This window comes from Telmatherina bonti (genome assembly GCF_933228915.1).
Source record: "Telmatherina bonti genome assembly, chromosome: 13".
Taxonomy (NCBI): Eukaryota; Metazoa; Chordata; class Actinopteri; order Atheriniformes; family Telmatherinidae; genus Telmatherina; species Telmatherina bonti.
This window is the reverse complement of record NC_136611.1, coordinates 22208583-22223210: the sequence shown is the minus strand read 5'-3', so window position 1 is coordinate 22223210 and position 14628 is coordinate 22208583. Positions and strand designations below refer to the sequence as shown.

General features: G+C 38.8%; 1 protein-coding gene across 4 annotated transcripts in view; it reads left to right on the top strand.

The window, feature by feature from the left end:
* Positions 1–575: 575 nt before the first annotated feature.
* Positions 576–14628, top strand: part of LOC306763931 (uncharacterized protein) — a 31491-nt gene continuing 17438 nt past the window's right edge. For all 4 annotated transcript variants that reach the window (XM_079250896.1, XM_079250894.1, XM_079250895.1 and 1 more), the window contains exon 1: positions 576–823. In XM_079250896.1, coding sequence (XP_079107022.1) covers positions 732–823 — 92 coding nt within the window. In that variant the 5' untranslated portion in view covers positions 576–731. The remainder of the gene's footprint in view (positions 824–14628) is intronic.

Below are 14628 nucleotides of genomic sequence, written 5' to 3'. Positions count from 1 at the left end.
TTGTCAGTTTGGGTGTGTGTTTCTGGAGGCAGGGGTTGAAAAGGACCCCCAGCCGCTCTATAAAACCGAAACAGCTTCCTTGCCTGCCTCAGACTTAGTTCCCATGAAATTGGTCCTTCTTTAGCTTGTTGAGAGATGATCAGAACTGTTACTGGCTTCTGTGGAGTCTGCCAAGGGCCAGCAGGAGCCAATTCAACGACAAAGCAAGAGACAAAGAGTGGCTGGCACAACCAAATCAGCTGCAGTACTCTCAGCCTCTCTAAATGACATCAACGATTCTTAATTGTGTCAATTTATCAAAATGAATTAAAATAACTATTTATCGAATGCATCTTCACGAACTTTGGCCAACTGTAAAATGATTTCTTTCTGCGCGTGTTGCTGACTGGAGCACTTTGTACACTTCTCCTCCAAGTGACCCAGCTAGTGAAGTCATTATGCTTTCGCTCTCTCAACAGGAGGTGGGGCTTCTCGGGGAAAACTTATTCCACCCAACTGCACAAAGACCAGCGTGCAGTCACATTCTCCTCCAAGCTGTGAGTGGCTGCACAGAGCGCTCCAGTCTACAACTACATTGCATGAACCTGCGTACCTTTTCTGCAGGTTTCTTGACCAACCCTCAGCGCCGCCCTGTGTCCGCTTTTCAGGAGATAAGCAAAAGCTTTTGGGCCCCGTGAACACAGAAGCTGCGGGAGTGGTCTAGAAACTTTTTTTTTTTTTTTTTTGCCATCATGAGCAGGCCAACGGTCAACCTTGATACCTACAGCCTGTCGCTGCTCACGGCCAAAGAGGACATCCTCAACCCTCGTTCCTCCACCAACTGGTAACGCACAGTCCTCTTGCGCAAACTTTCTTCTTCATGCAGGGTCCAACACGATTTGTGTGTACAGAAGGAGGAAAAACAGTGTTATAACGGTACATAAATATAACGACACAGCTACGGAAGCAATGGACTTTTTCAAACGAAACTTTCATGCTCTTCTCCATCTTGTTTTACCAAACGGGTCGCTGCACACCCAGGGTGACAGTTGGGTAATCGGAAGCTTGATTTGAATGAATCCAGTCAGCAAGGTGGAGGTGGAAAGCGCAAGGGCAGCACGCAAGCTAAACTATATTTACAAGAGCAAGTAGACAGCTTTAGTGACAAGGTGATGCACTGGCTTTAATTGCCGGCCATGACGCACGTCAGGCGGCTGTTTTGGCAGAGAGCGCAGCGCCTAGCCAGTGGCCCAGTGACCTCACCTGGGCTTTGTGCTCCGTGACTCGGTCATTCTTAAGACTCTTCTTGTGAGATTTCAATGTGTCGTGTTTCTGCTGATTTGCTGAACTCTGATACGGATTGTCCTTCAGGGACCAACTTTTTATTTGACATATAGCATCACATACATATGTACTATCCAAACACCTAGCCAGTGGTAGTTATTACATGTTGAAGATGGAAAGGTTGAAAAGATAAAGGACACAAAGATCTGTGAATCGTTGCAAAACATACCAAGATTTAAGAAAATTTTATTAGATATGAATAAATGTTCACACATGACAACATGACCCTTTTTTTTTCTAAACAGTTCTGCTGGCATCTGGAACTGTGACTCATGCTGAACCTGAATGCCTGACACTTTGCTCGTTCTGTCCTTTTGTCACAGAGTTTGTCTGGTCTGTCACTATGGCTGCATATCTGTCTTTTTTAAACAATGGAAGTTTACTTCTCTAATCACTCTGCATTTCTTCGTCTTGTGTAAACTGTGACTGTGATATCATTATCTCTGGGTACAACCCTTGTCTAGCCTCATATTCACTAAGTTTATAGTAAAAAAAAAAAGAAAGTACAGGCTGAGCCTAGAGCTCACATGTCCCCAGGAAACATTTAGGGCTGATTCTATCCATCTCTGTTTACATCTTCCTCGACCTCACATCTCTCTCATCAGACTTGCAGACTTCATTTTTAAACTTACAATGCCGTTTAGGAAATGAGCTGCATTAACCCTTAACGAAAGCAACACATTTACATCTTCATGAATAAAGCAGAAAGACATTCCTCATGTGTGCCGAACTTTCTCAGTTTCCCTTCTCTTTTAGGTTTGGAAAAACTCAATGGTTGGAATCACTATGGAGTCCCCCCCACCACCACCTTGCAACAGTTCCATAACACAGCTCATAGTTTCAGAGCATTTTCCTTCGTACAAAACAAACATGTTTTCTTGTGTTTAGTTAACAAGAAAGGGGGAAAAAAAGAAAACGACAGACATCGCTCAGCTTTCAGTGAGATCACTTAAATAAACTGCTGTGACTGAACAGAGAGGTGGGAGGGGTGAATGGTGATGTCAGACTGAGAAAGGAGTTTCACCCACTGTGTGGATGCAAGTGTGTTTTTTAAATATTGTGTGTTCATGCCAGTGAACATGCCAGTGTATGTGTGTCTGCATGTGCATATGCATCCTGCAGAGGGAAGTGTAAAGAGCTGAAAGCGCTGAGAAGTTTGCAGGGTAGGGGCCTTGTTTTGTTGAATGATCCCACCCCCATTGTGTGACCTTGAGGTCCTTGTGTGTATTATCTAATGACGTTGTCTTCTGAATGGGAAACAGAGCCAGAGTCTTGTGGGCAAGACTGTAGAAAAGAAGAGCCATTTCCATGCGTCCTTCATTCAGATCTCTTCCCTCTGCATTCAGCTTTGGAGGTCTCTGCTCAGTCCCCCATACCACTGAACCCGATGAAGTGTGTAATTTGCAGACTGGAAAACTTGCTTTGTGTCAATGTGTTTGGAGATATTTTAACATTCTGAAAAAAATAGGCACATAAAACGAAAAATATATCCCAGTGGCAGTCTGTAACTTGCTTTAAATGAAACACAAAATCACTATTTAAACAGTTTGCTTATTCGTTTGCATTTTGGATGGAAGTTAAAGGTCTAGCACTTTTAAAGCGCTTTGATTAAACAAAGTAGCACACAAACCGTGGGCATCTTTCTGCCAAGCCCACCAGCTTAGCTAAACATGGGAAGAAAATGATTTGGGGGTATGCAAGTTGGTTAGAGTACTGTTTTAGCTTTGCAGAAAATATCAGATCTAAGTTTTTTTTTTTTTTTTTAAACTGTGGAGAAATGCATCAGAATGGGTGTGGACTGTTATGTAGTAATCTGCAGATCTTGACAGAGCAGAGCCTAACTTCTTTGAAGAATTTTTTTTTTTCTGGCCACTTTGAAACTGTGCCAAGTGTGTGGAAAGTATCTCTGTTAGATATTATTGTAGACAGGCAATGACACATTAAGTCAATTTCTGATTTCACTGTAACAACAGTGACTCAGTTTAAACAACATTCATGCACAAGAGTCTAATTCCTGAACTTGGTGATGTTTACTGACATTCATTTACTAAGTGTGTGTTACTGAGGTCCAATGTACTGTCATGTCGGCCCCACACTAATTTGAAAAGGATGTAACATAGATACATTTTTAACATGTTTGATTTTTGGGCAGAAGTGCAATCTCTTGTGAGATTAAACTATAAGGATCACATTCAACTCCAATAATTAGTTTTATTAGATGAAAACAACTCATTTATTTACTTTATTTTAACCCCATTTTTCTTCTCCTGCAGCTAACTTGAGTTTACACATTTTGAATGAAGACATTACACACTATCACTCCCTATCACATTGGATCTCCTTCAGCAACCCTCCAGCTGATGATAGATGGAGGGCCTTATATTTCAGTACAGGCCCGGGGTGTTTGCGCTTCTACTTCTTGGCAGAATTTCCACAGGCTCATGCATGATTAACTGATACCTAAACAGTCCCTGAGTCTAAAGTTACTTGTCAGATGGAATACAACCGTAGGTGTGCAGAGTCAATAGGAGGGAGATAAAATACGGTGCTGTGTGTTTGCGTGTGTGTAAGCACATGCTTGAGTGATTGTGGCTGATATAGCTGGTAACAGTGATATCACGCAGCTGCTGATTGTTGGAACTTTCTTGCACAGGCTTTTGTTTTCGTCCAGTTTTCAAAAAATTCACAAGGACCGTTCTGTCAAGGTTAAAATTTTCATTACTTTCCTTGTTGAAATAAATCGCCACCTTCAGTTCACTGAAAATCCAACTGAAGGAAAGTAAGCAGTCAAGAGTTGATATCTTCCTCCTGGCCAGGCTATGCAAAGTGTTGTCAGGCTAATAAGACAGGTTTGATTGAACTTTGATCTTATAGCAGTTTTAAGTCAAAGGGCATGCACATTGAACCAAAGCTTGATCTATTTCTCGCCGTCTTTCGCTGTATCTCTGCTTCCTGTGCAATAAGTTGCAACGGCTCTGTCTAATATTGATAACCAATGATTTCCAAAGAATCTGGTAAAGTCCTGGCACTTTTGTTAACTGGATACAGATACTCAAGCACTTTTGACTGATTAAAAGTACTTATGCAATTCAAATGCTTTTCAATTGACAGCTGAGTTAATTTTAAGTGAATAGGTGGTGTTCTCGTGACACATATGTTTAATTTTAAATGAATGAAAGAATTTGTGTTGAAGTGTGAAGGTCGTACCAACCCTCGGCTCTGGTTTTGCTATCTGTTTGATCAGGTCTGTGGGTGGCATGTTGACTGGGTGGATAATAGCGATAGTTATAATGGCTGTTGTATTATGTGTCTTTGTTTAAATAAACTTAAAGAGCAATTTTTGCAGCTATCACTTAAGAATGGCTTACTACAATCTTAAATAGTATTTCGATACATTTAAATGTCCTTGATGAAGCTGGAGGATAATAGCAGGTTTTAGGCATGATGAGACATGACTACAGATGTTTTTTTTTTTTTTTTTCCTGAATAGGGGTTGTGTGAGCTTGTCTCTATATACTTTAATTCCTCAGGGTGCAAACTATAGGGTGGAAGATCACAGACTGACACAAGTGTGACTGGCTGAAAGAAAATACAAAAGGTTGGCAATTAAATTTTCATGACTTCAGGGATCTCCTGTGCCGTATTCGTCTTGGTGTCAGTGTCTATTGGGAGCGTAATAAAGAGCTGCTTCTTCAACAAAAGATATGGTGTCCAGCTGGTGTGACATTTCTGTCTTTGTTGTAGTAAAAGTTTTACATAAATATTGTTGCGCCAGTCCTCCTTACACCTGACCTTTCCATTAAATCCTCCTTTTGTTTGTTCAAGTGCCCTGGCTGATCACAGTACAGATAGCTTTTGCACATTGTTTCCATTGAAAATCTGTCCTTTTTTATGCCAACACTGAGAGAAAAAAAAAACTATTGTTTCCCTTTGCAGTTGAAGATATAAACTTAGGCATTCTACTGAAAACTTATCAATGAGGAGCTTCATTATTTAACTGATACAAATGCTTTGGAAAACATAAGGAGTATAGTTTATTCTAATTGGTGAGTCCTTAGTGTAGCTGACAGCATGATTTTATGATTGTTAACTAACAGTCTGAAAACAACTGTATTTTACAGTTTTGTGAATGTGAAAGAGGAAACAATCAAGCTTTTATTAATATTATAAAAATGCTTGACGTTTCAGATATCAGTGTTTCCTTTCTGATGCTAAAACATTCAGTCTTTGGCTCCTGTTCATACAAAGTTCTGCTCTGGAGCCAAAGAACCAGCCATGGTGCAGTGAACCAGCACTCTTTAATCGCTGCATTTCTCTGTAGAACAATCCTTGTTGTCTAAGTGGTATGTGGCCTTGAGCCATTGCATGGTCACACAGGAAAATGTTTTGATTCCTATTCTAAAAGGATTGCCATTTTTGTTCTAGGTTGAAAATATACTATAAGTTGTGATCCAACTCTTTTTCTTTTATCTGAAATTGCTTTATAAGATGATCACAAATGTTAATCAGAGCAGTTTTGCACTCGTCCTCTCCACTAATAATGCGTTCATTACCTGTAGAATGTTAGATTTTTTTTAATGTAAGATCTGAAATGTGTTTTTCTTTAAATGTTAGAAAATATGATACAAGTTCAAGTTTTGCAAATTTGGAGATTACAGCTGCCAGAGAATCAACGATAGTTGCTGAAAAAATGTACATCATGAAGCATTTGGTCTCTCTGACAGCCTTAACGTGCCTGACAGTTAATAATGTAATGTGGTTTTGCTTGTTGGAAACTCATAAAATCATTAGACACACACCAACATACATGAGTACTTGGCCAATCCAATGAAGCCAAAGTCCTTTCTCAATTTTAAAGTAACACTGATGCTATAACACATCGAACGCTGGGCTTTTTCAGTTGCTTTTTTAGAGCCCTTTTGCAATCACTGTGATTGCAAAAGGGCTCCCTGATTGCAATCAACATTTTTAGGGTTGACTGGAATCTTGCAGCAAAATACTGAATGCAGAACGTGGACTAGGAACTTGAGCTGCTTTTCTTTTGTCATGTTTGTTAACTGACTGGTGGTGGGATTGAGCTGTGGGCAGTGGTAGACAGCTGAGTAGTGGGGTGCGTGTTGTCCTGGGGATCCTGGTGGGAAAGCCAGGTTGTTTGCCAAGGGAGACTGAATGAATTGAGAAAGATAAGTGGAAAGGGGATGGGGAAGGCTGGGAACGGGCTGAAAATGAATGGACGAGGACACTTGTTCAGAAATACAGAGTAACAGTGCGAGATGTGGGAGAATACACAACGAGTTGCTCGAAGTGAAGACCAGTTCAGCAGGGTGGTCTGGACAAGAACTGTGCATGAATAAGGAAATGATCACATTTGTAGGAGTGATGCTATGGAGATAATCTAAAGATGAGAGCACATGTGAAGGAGTGAAGAAGGATCTGAAAAAGACTCAAGTATCTGGAGAGGTGGCAGAGAAGATGAGAGAAATATGTGATACTTGACTTTGTCAAACAGTTTGTCTGAAGGAAGTCATTTTAGATAAGATGCCAGTGTTTTTACTGGCTCCATAATAACTGATACAGAGAGGGGAAGCTATTTCTGTAAGGATATGTGTGTGTATTTGGAACAACATAAAAAGGAAATGCCAGAATGATCCCAGTGGAACAAGATTTGGAAGATTTATCATCATCATCTTCTCGCTTCTTCCATCCCATGTCATGACTAGAACAAAACATTTTGTTCCCATCGTGTAGCTTTCTGAACAAAGTGGGTACCTCTTCTAGTCATAACAATGTACCGCATGCTTGACCACCTTGCTGTATTATTTTCATCATGATGCTTGCCCAATGTTAACCACATATTCTTCCAACTCTGCCTGCAAACCCCCAATTCACCCTGGCAGTCTCCCATTGTGGTGCCATTATTAACTGGTGCTTTTCAACATTTTCCACTGTGAACTTTTGAGTGGCTTTTCTCCAGTATTAATGTTTCCCTCCTCCATTTATCTAATCACTCTTTAAAGCTGGGGTAGGTAATGTTGGGGAGCTAGCATGATTTGAAAGTGGCACCTTGTCTTTGCTCCCCCTCCCTTCTGGTTTAGCTCCTTGCAGATCCAAGGCTTTTTTTTTTATTTTGCAGCTTTTTCCACAGACAATTTTCTTTTTCTCAGCTGTTTAGCGGGAGGAGGCAAATAAACCGAGCCGGGTCGGGCAAATCCTTTCTGCATTTTCTCATCCATGTTTGCCTTCCGAGTTTCTTCTTTATTACTTAGTATTTTCATCCTAACACGCTTTTTAAATCCAGGATGTGGCTATCAGGTATACGCTGCGGGAGGGGGAAGAGGGGAGCCAGGAGAAGAATCTTTTGAAATATAAGAAATGAACAACTCCATTTCGGTCCGAAGGCTTTGATCGGTCAGAGTTTTTACAGATTGACAGTTAACTGAGGGGTCTAACTGTATTTCTTATTGTTCACGATTACAACATGTATAGACTATTATCAACACTTCACCCAGAGTAAAAAGCAATGTCTCTGTGCAAGATTACCTACCCCATCTTTAAGCTCACATCCACACCCTGTCAGTGAACTTCAAGTACCTATCTAAGCACCAGTTTTACAGAAGACTTTGTGTTAAGAACTGCTGGCCTTTCTTACCAAGTATGAAATCAGGGAAGGACTGAGAATATTTTACACTGTAAAGTAAAAAATGGCAGCTCGACATACATATTTGTACACTGGAGTGCACTCTTAAATTCATGTAACTTTTACCTTTACAAATTTAGTCTGCACATTTTAAATTGTTAAATCCAGCATCTCAGTATAAGATAAACAAATGGATAATATATCTGAACATTTAGGTTGTTTGTGGCAAAGCTGTAATTAATAATGAGTAGAGTTAGAGTTGCTCTTAACATTTGAGAGCAAACATACATGCTTTCCCTGTAATTAGTTCCCACAAATGCTACTGTATTCAGCAGTGGGAATGTGCGTTAAAGGGAATGTATGGGTTTCTTCTGTGGTGGGAAGTCTCTCCCGCATGAGCGTGTGTGATTTAGATCTAAAAAAAAAGATACTATCTCTGTGGATTTATTTGAATTCAGTTTAACCAAACTACTCAAGTTACAGGCTTTCCAGTGTTTCATGTAACATCTATAAATAATGATGTCATGCTGTTTCCTAAGTGGAAATGCACCAGAAGTGACAGAAAGATGAGCTTAAACAACAAAGACATCCTTATACCTTTCCTGATACTTGGGATTATATTACACAGAGATGAATGGTAGATATGGTAATTATAACGTGTAGCTCTGCTTTCAAAATAGCCGCTAAAGTTGTTTCTGGATGATATTAGAGCTGAAATGTAAGAAAAAGCAGTTGTCCATGCCTGATCACCTGATAATGCACTTCTCACTACTGTTCATTCCCAGATATTTGTGTTAACGGCCTGTTTTTTTCAGCGTTTGATGCAAGTTTGCTGCCCTAGAAAATGATTATTTGACATGTAGCACACAGTAGCTCCCTTTTTGTTTGTCTTTTGCCCACCCTCCCTTCCCCCATGCTTTTCATCCACTTTAGCACAGGGAGTGTTTTCTCTCACTGGTCCTTGGCAGTGATTTAATTACTTATTTGTTTAGTTTGTCATATCCCAAACTTCTCTGGCTCCATGTTCTGCTGAGAACAGAGATTTTCTTCCCTTCCCTCCTCCTTTCAGCATTCCACCCAGTCCACTCTGCCCTTCACTGCCTCACCCCCACAGTCTGATATTGTATGCGATCATTGTTTACTTTTGAACCATGCTCTTCCTGTATTTAGCTCAGATACATTTTCTGTTCTGTCTTGTAATTTTGCTCTCCATTGCCTCAATTATTTCTCCTACTATTTACTCTTCTCTTCTTGCTAAATAGCTGCAGAGGTCTGTAATAGTCTCCAGGGGAGTCTGATTCGTCCACCCTGACAAATATTATACAGATCAGTCAGTGTTACTCACAGGGTGGATCTGAGCAAATGCTTTTTTTTTTTGGGTCAAACAGGCAGCCCACTTTAAGTATGCTTCAAATTTGCTTTGCTGTGGCGACAAGGGGGTGTGAGATGTTTCATAAATGATCACCAGAAAAGCATGCAAGCAGTTTGGAATTTATTTTTTCAATTGTTACTTTACAGCTTGATTTTTCATCACATAAACATGGTTTGTGATCCGTTTCAGTATAGCTCCACCATCATTGCAAATAAATCAAGAACAAAAATGGGTTGTATGATAACAAATCAGGTTATTTCATGTTTCTAAGTACATGAATGCAAGCAGATACCATGTTAGCATGGTTCAATTTGGTTTCTCAAGTTTGGACGATTTGTACGGAAGTGTAGCGCTTTAATCCAAATAAAACAAAAAGTAACTTTATTAAGTTGCACTGTTTTACTTTAAAACCACGAAATTTTCTCATGGAATATAAACTGTGTTTGTCTTTCAATGAGGAAATTGTACATGCAGTAGATTAGTAGCCTGGCAAGCCAGACTCTCTCGTTGTACCAGAGTAGAGTCTGGGGATTCACTCACATCAACGGATTTCTAAGGCGGGACAAACAAGCGTGAAGTAAACCAATCAGAAAAATGGCGGACGTGACGTCAGTAAAGCAGCAGCCTAAAATGTCTGAAAGTGTTCAATAGAGTGAACGCAACTGATAAATTAAGCTCTTCCCAAAGCCAGTTGGAAGCAGAGCAAAAACATCTTTCTTCAAAAGAAAGACCTTCATGACTGTCAGTTGTTGAGGTTTTAAGGATTTGATGTGTTCTTGGTCATTTAAAACAGCATTTACAGCAAAAAGGAATGAACTCCCACTATATCCGTGCGCCATCTTGAATGTTTTGAAGAATCTGCGGTAAAACAAAACAAGAGGCAAGAGTCTCCTCAGATCAACCAATCAGAGTGGCTGGTTTGTTTAAGACCGATGCGAATCTGAAGGGGAGGGACTCCCGACTGAGTCGCTCTGTACTGAATATATAGAGTACTCCAGTCTGGCATGCCAGACTAGGAGATTAGAAAAAATATAGCTAGCTGTCGGCAACTTAACTGTCCAATCTGAACAGATATAGTGTACTAAAAACTTGCAACTGGAGTAATATTACAATAACAATATACACAGTCTCAACAAATCTTTGTCTGCTTTGTTTCTGACATATTTAAAGATTTTTCTTGACGCTTTAGAGGACTTGATTTGGCATGGGAAATGTGGGCATAGAGAAGGGGAAGACATGCATGTCACAGTTGGGACTTGTGGCCTGCCATGACAAGCCCCGTCAGCTCATACATGTGCTACCTGCTGCACTGAGCAAACTGCAAACTTCTCCTTTTTCTGTTTTAAAACACGAGGAACTTCTCTCTTTACATTGTTGTTTTAACAGAACTAGTCACTGCAGATGACTAACTAGTCATAAGTCAATTTTCATTTTCATGCTCAAACTTTAGATTAAAATAAGATTCTGTAATATTTCTTTATTTCTTTCCTTCTTTCTTATTAATCTTACTATTCTCTCTGCTCTCTTATGCTTACCTGTTTCCTCTCCAATAAGGCTTTACTGTCACAAGGTTATTTCTAAATTTTATTGCATGTCCCTTTTACCTGCCTTGAAGCTTATTTATTTGAACTTGGGTATTTAGTTTGTGCAGTGGTGGCCAACTCTGGTTCTCTAGATCCGCAGTCATATAAGTGTTGGGAGTTGCCCTGCTGCAAACACCTGGCACACACCAGACTTTATTAGCAGTTTTGTGCAAAGCATGACATCAAACTCGACATAAGTCTGCTAATTACCATTGATTTGAGTCAGGTGTGTTGCATCAGGGGAACTCCCAACACTTACAGGAGTGCGGCTCTCGAACCAAACCTGAGTTATTGGTTCAAGCCGCTAAATCAAATATTAATACCACATAGGAGTGTAGCAATATATTGACCTACATTGATACATCGATCATATGTTCAATTAATAAATGACATACATCCAAAATGCCAACATTGTTAAAAATATATATATAATATCTATTAAACCAAATTTTAATTTGGAAAAAAAAGGCTGTATTTTAAAGTTCTCCTGACACACATTTTTCCAAAATCACTAGTTTGGTTTTATAAAAAAAAATATTTTTTTCATTAAAAGCTAGGTAATGTTGGGGAGCAAGCGAGATATGAAAGTAGCACCCTGTCTTGGCTCCTCCCCCTCTGGTTTTGCTCCTTGCATGATCCAAGGCTCTTTTCTTACCTCCACAAAGAAGGTTATGTTTTTACCAGCGTTTATCTCTTTATTCAAGATAACTCAAAAAGTTATGCCCGGTTTTTGATTAAATTTTCACGAGTTGTTGGAAATGTGAAAAGGAAGAACAGGTTTAATTTTGGTTGTGATCCGGATCACCGTTTAGATCCAGGAATTTTTTTTTAAGGCCATGATGGAGGTTTGCACTCTCCGAGTGCTTTTTCCACCAACAATTTTTTCTTTCTCGGCTGTTAAAGGGGACGAGGCAAATAAACTGAGTTTGGGGAAATCCGTCCTGCCATGAAGAAGCTTACAAAATATAAGAAATTAACAACTTCAATTCGGCCCGAACGTTTTGATTCGTCACAGTTTTTACAGATTTACAGTAAACTGAGGGGTCTAACAATATTTCTTATTGTTCATGATTTAAAAATGTACAGACTACTATCAGGAGGAGGAACCACTTCAACCAGAGTACAAAAAAGTATCTCTAATCAAGATTATCTACTCCAGCTTTAAATGGATTCATTATAATACCTGATTTTAGAATTAAAATGTTTATTATGTTTTTTTTGTGTTTTGGTCATGAATGGAAATGTCTTCAATTAGCTGTATTGTTGTTTCCTATCAGTCTGTAGATTCTAAAATGAATCGAATCAAAATTAGATCATGACTGAATTTGAGATATTGGCAAACATCGAATTGCTATCCATTTAATCATTATAATATTGTAAAATGATCAAGCTTGGGCTTTACACCCCTAATCATCACCTAAAACAGTGGTCTCAAACCTATTTGGAGGAATAGGGTTATTAGTAGGGGTGGGAAAATCGAATTGAAAAATTGAATATCTGGATTTTTTTCTTCACAATTTTAAAATTGTTTTTTCTTTTGTCAAAAAAAATCATTTTTTTTCAGATAATTAAAAATAATCTATTTCAAATTTTTGTCATTTTTATTGTTTTTATTGATCTTCTTGGGCATTAAAGCATCAAAATGATGGTTTGGATACTGTGTTGTTTTTTCTTAATTGAAATCAAGAAAAATGACTGGCAAAAAAAAAGTTTTCTTCAATTTATTTTGTTTTTATTTGACAAAAATCAGCAACATCGAAGTATTGTGAGAATCACAATTTAAATAGAATTGGCACCCAAAAAATCGGAATCAAATCGAATTGGGACAAAAGCATATCGTCACAGCCCTAGTTACTAGTGGTGTATCGTGAAAATTCTTCCCTTGTTTAGTTTAAATGACAACTCTAAAGGAGGAGGTTTACATTTATTGATAGGAATTCTTCAGCTGTTGTACCTGGAAAACAACTATAAAGCTGAATAAATTGAAAAACTCGAATAAAAGTATGCAACATTGTACTGAAGTATAGTACTTGAGTATATATACTTAGTTATATTCCACTTCTGTGCTCCTGCTTTTTAGCATTACTTTTATCAGATCTCAGTGGGAGTCCTTGGTAAGTATTGTTCTGTCTTGTACTGCAGCAGGATATTACACACTGCTTCATAAAACCACTACTGCTAGAAGCTATTTTATTTGTTTAAGGAAGATTTCATCTCACATCACTGTATGAACATTTTCTCAACCATCTGTTCTTAGTTTTGTCACATGCCTTATAGGCAAATCTTCCTGACATTGCAGTTAGCAACACTTGTCAATGTAAATCATGTTTCTGTACTAATAATTTATATTTCTAAATCATTTTTTTTTTTTTTATCCCACAAGACTTAGGTGCCACAGATTTATTTGCTTCTGCCAATCATCAATGGGTTTGTCAATATTATGCTGCCCACTTTGCAGGCCGCCTGGTTCCTCCAACTTACAATTATAAAGACCTAAAAGAAAGAAACCAAACTCATGACCTGCTTTGTAAGTGACACAGCAAGATTTGTCTTCCTTTCTTTATAACTCTGTGTCACTTTTCCTTCTAACACTTTTTCTGAAATTTGGGTCAACTCTGTTTTTCAAAATTTAGTACCCATCTATAAATTGACATTGATGCTTCATCCCTTAATGAGGAACCAAAACATTCAACAGTCTATCGAGTTTTAGGTACAGGAGATAAAGAAAGACAAGTATGACATGCATCAATCAAAATTAAAATCTTTTACATCCATCGTGTAAATGCTCAACAACTACAACATCAAACATCGAACATGCTGGATTATCAATTTAAGTCCATGTGAGACACTTTAGGACACACCAGGCTTTTGTTGTATAACCAAATGTAATATTCTTCCTTTACCCTATTCTCCTCTTTTTATGACTGTAGAACCCTATGAGTCTTTCATTCTTCCTCATGTGTCTCAAACATTACCCATAAACCTCTACATGTCTCTGCAGTCCAGACTGTAGGAGGAATGTGTGTGCACCACTGGGGTTGCTGCTTGGACACTGCATGAGTAACATGCTGCTGGAGGGGGGGAGGAAAAATGACTTTTTCAGCAGTCAAGTCTTGCTGGACTTATTTTGCCCATGTTTGGAGAAAGGAAATGAGTGTGTTGTGCTATGGGGATGTCTCTTGAGCTTCAACACAGACAGAGAGGTAGACCAACAGACAAGCTAAATATAGCTGTGGAAGTCCAGGTCAACTTTGAACTGAGTGTAAAGGACTGTGAAGCTGAAAAAGGAGTGGGGACAAACACACACAGACACACACAAAAACACATGATGTAATATGTAGTGAAGCGAAAGAATCTTTGGTAGCTTCCAAGTTTTAGATAGTTGTGCGTTTTTATACAAGGTATAAGAAGTTACAAATTTGACAAGTTAACATTATGAGACCTGTTCTGACCACTGGAAATGTTTCTGGAAGGGAAAGTGAAAGGGAGTGAACTAGTGTGTTGACAGAAAACTTAATCTGGACAGTGAATCCTGGTGATAGCTCCAAACCACTCCTCTATTTCCTCATATTTTTTTCTCCACACACTATCATACATCAACTGTGTGCATGATCAGAAATCTCTTTTATCACTACTTTGAGCCACAACGGAGTCAATAAATTACCTATGAACTCAGACAGTTTCCTCAGAGAAACAGATATATTAGAAAAAAC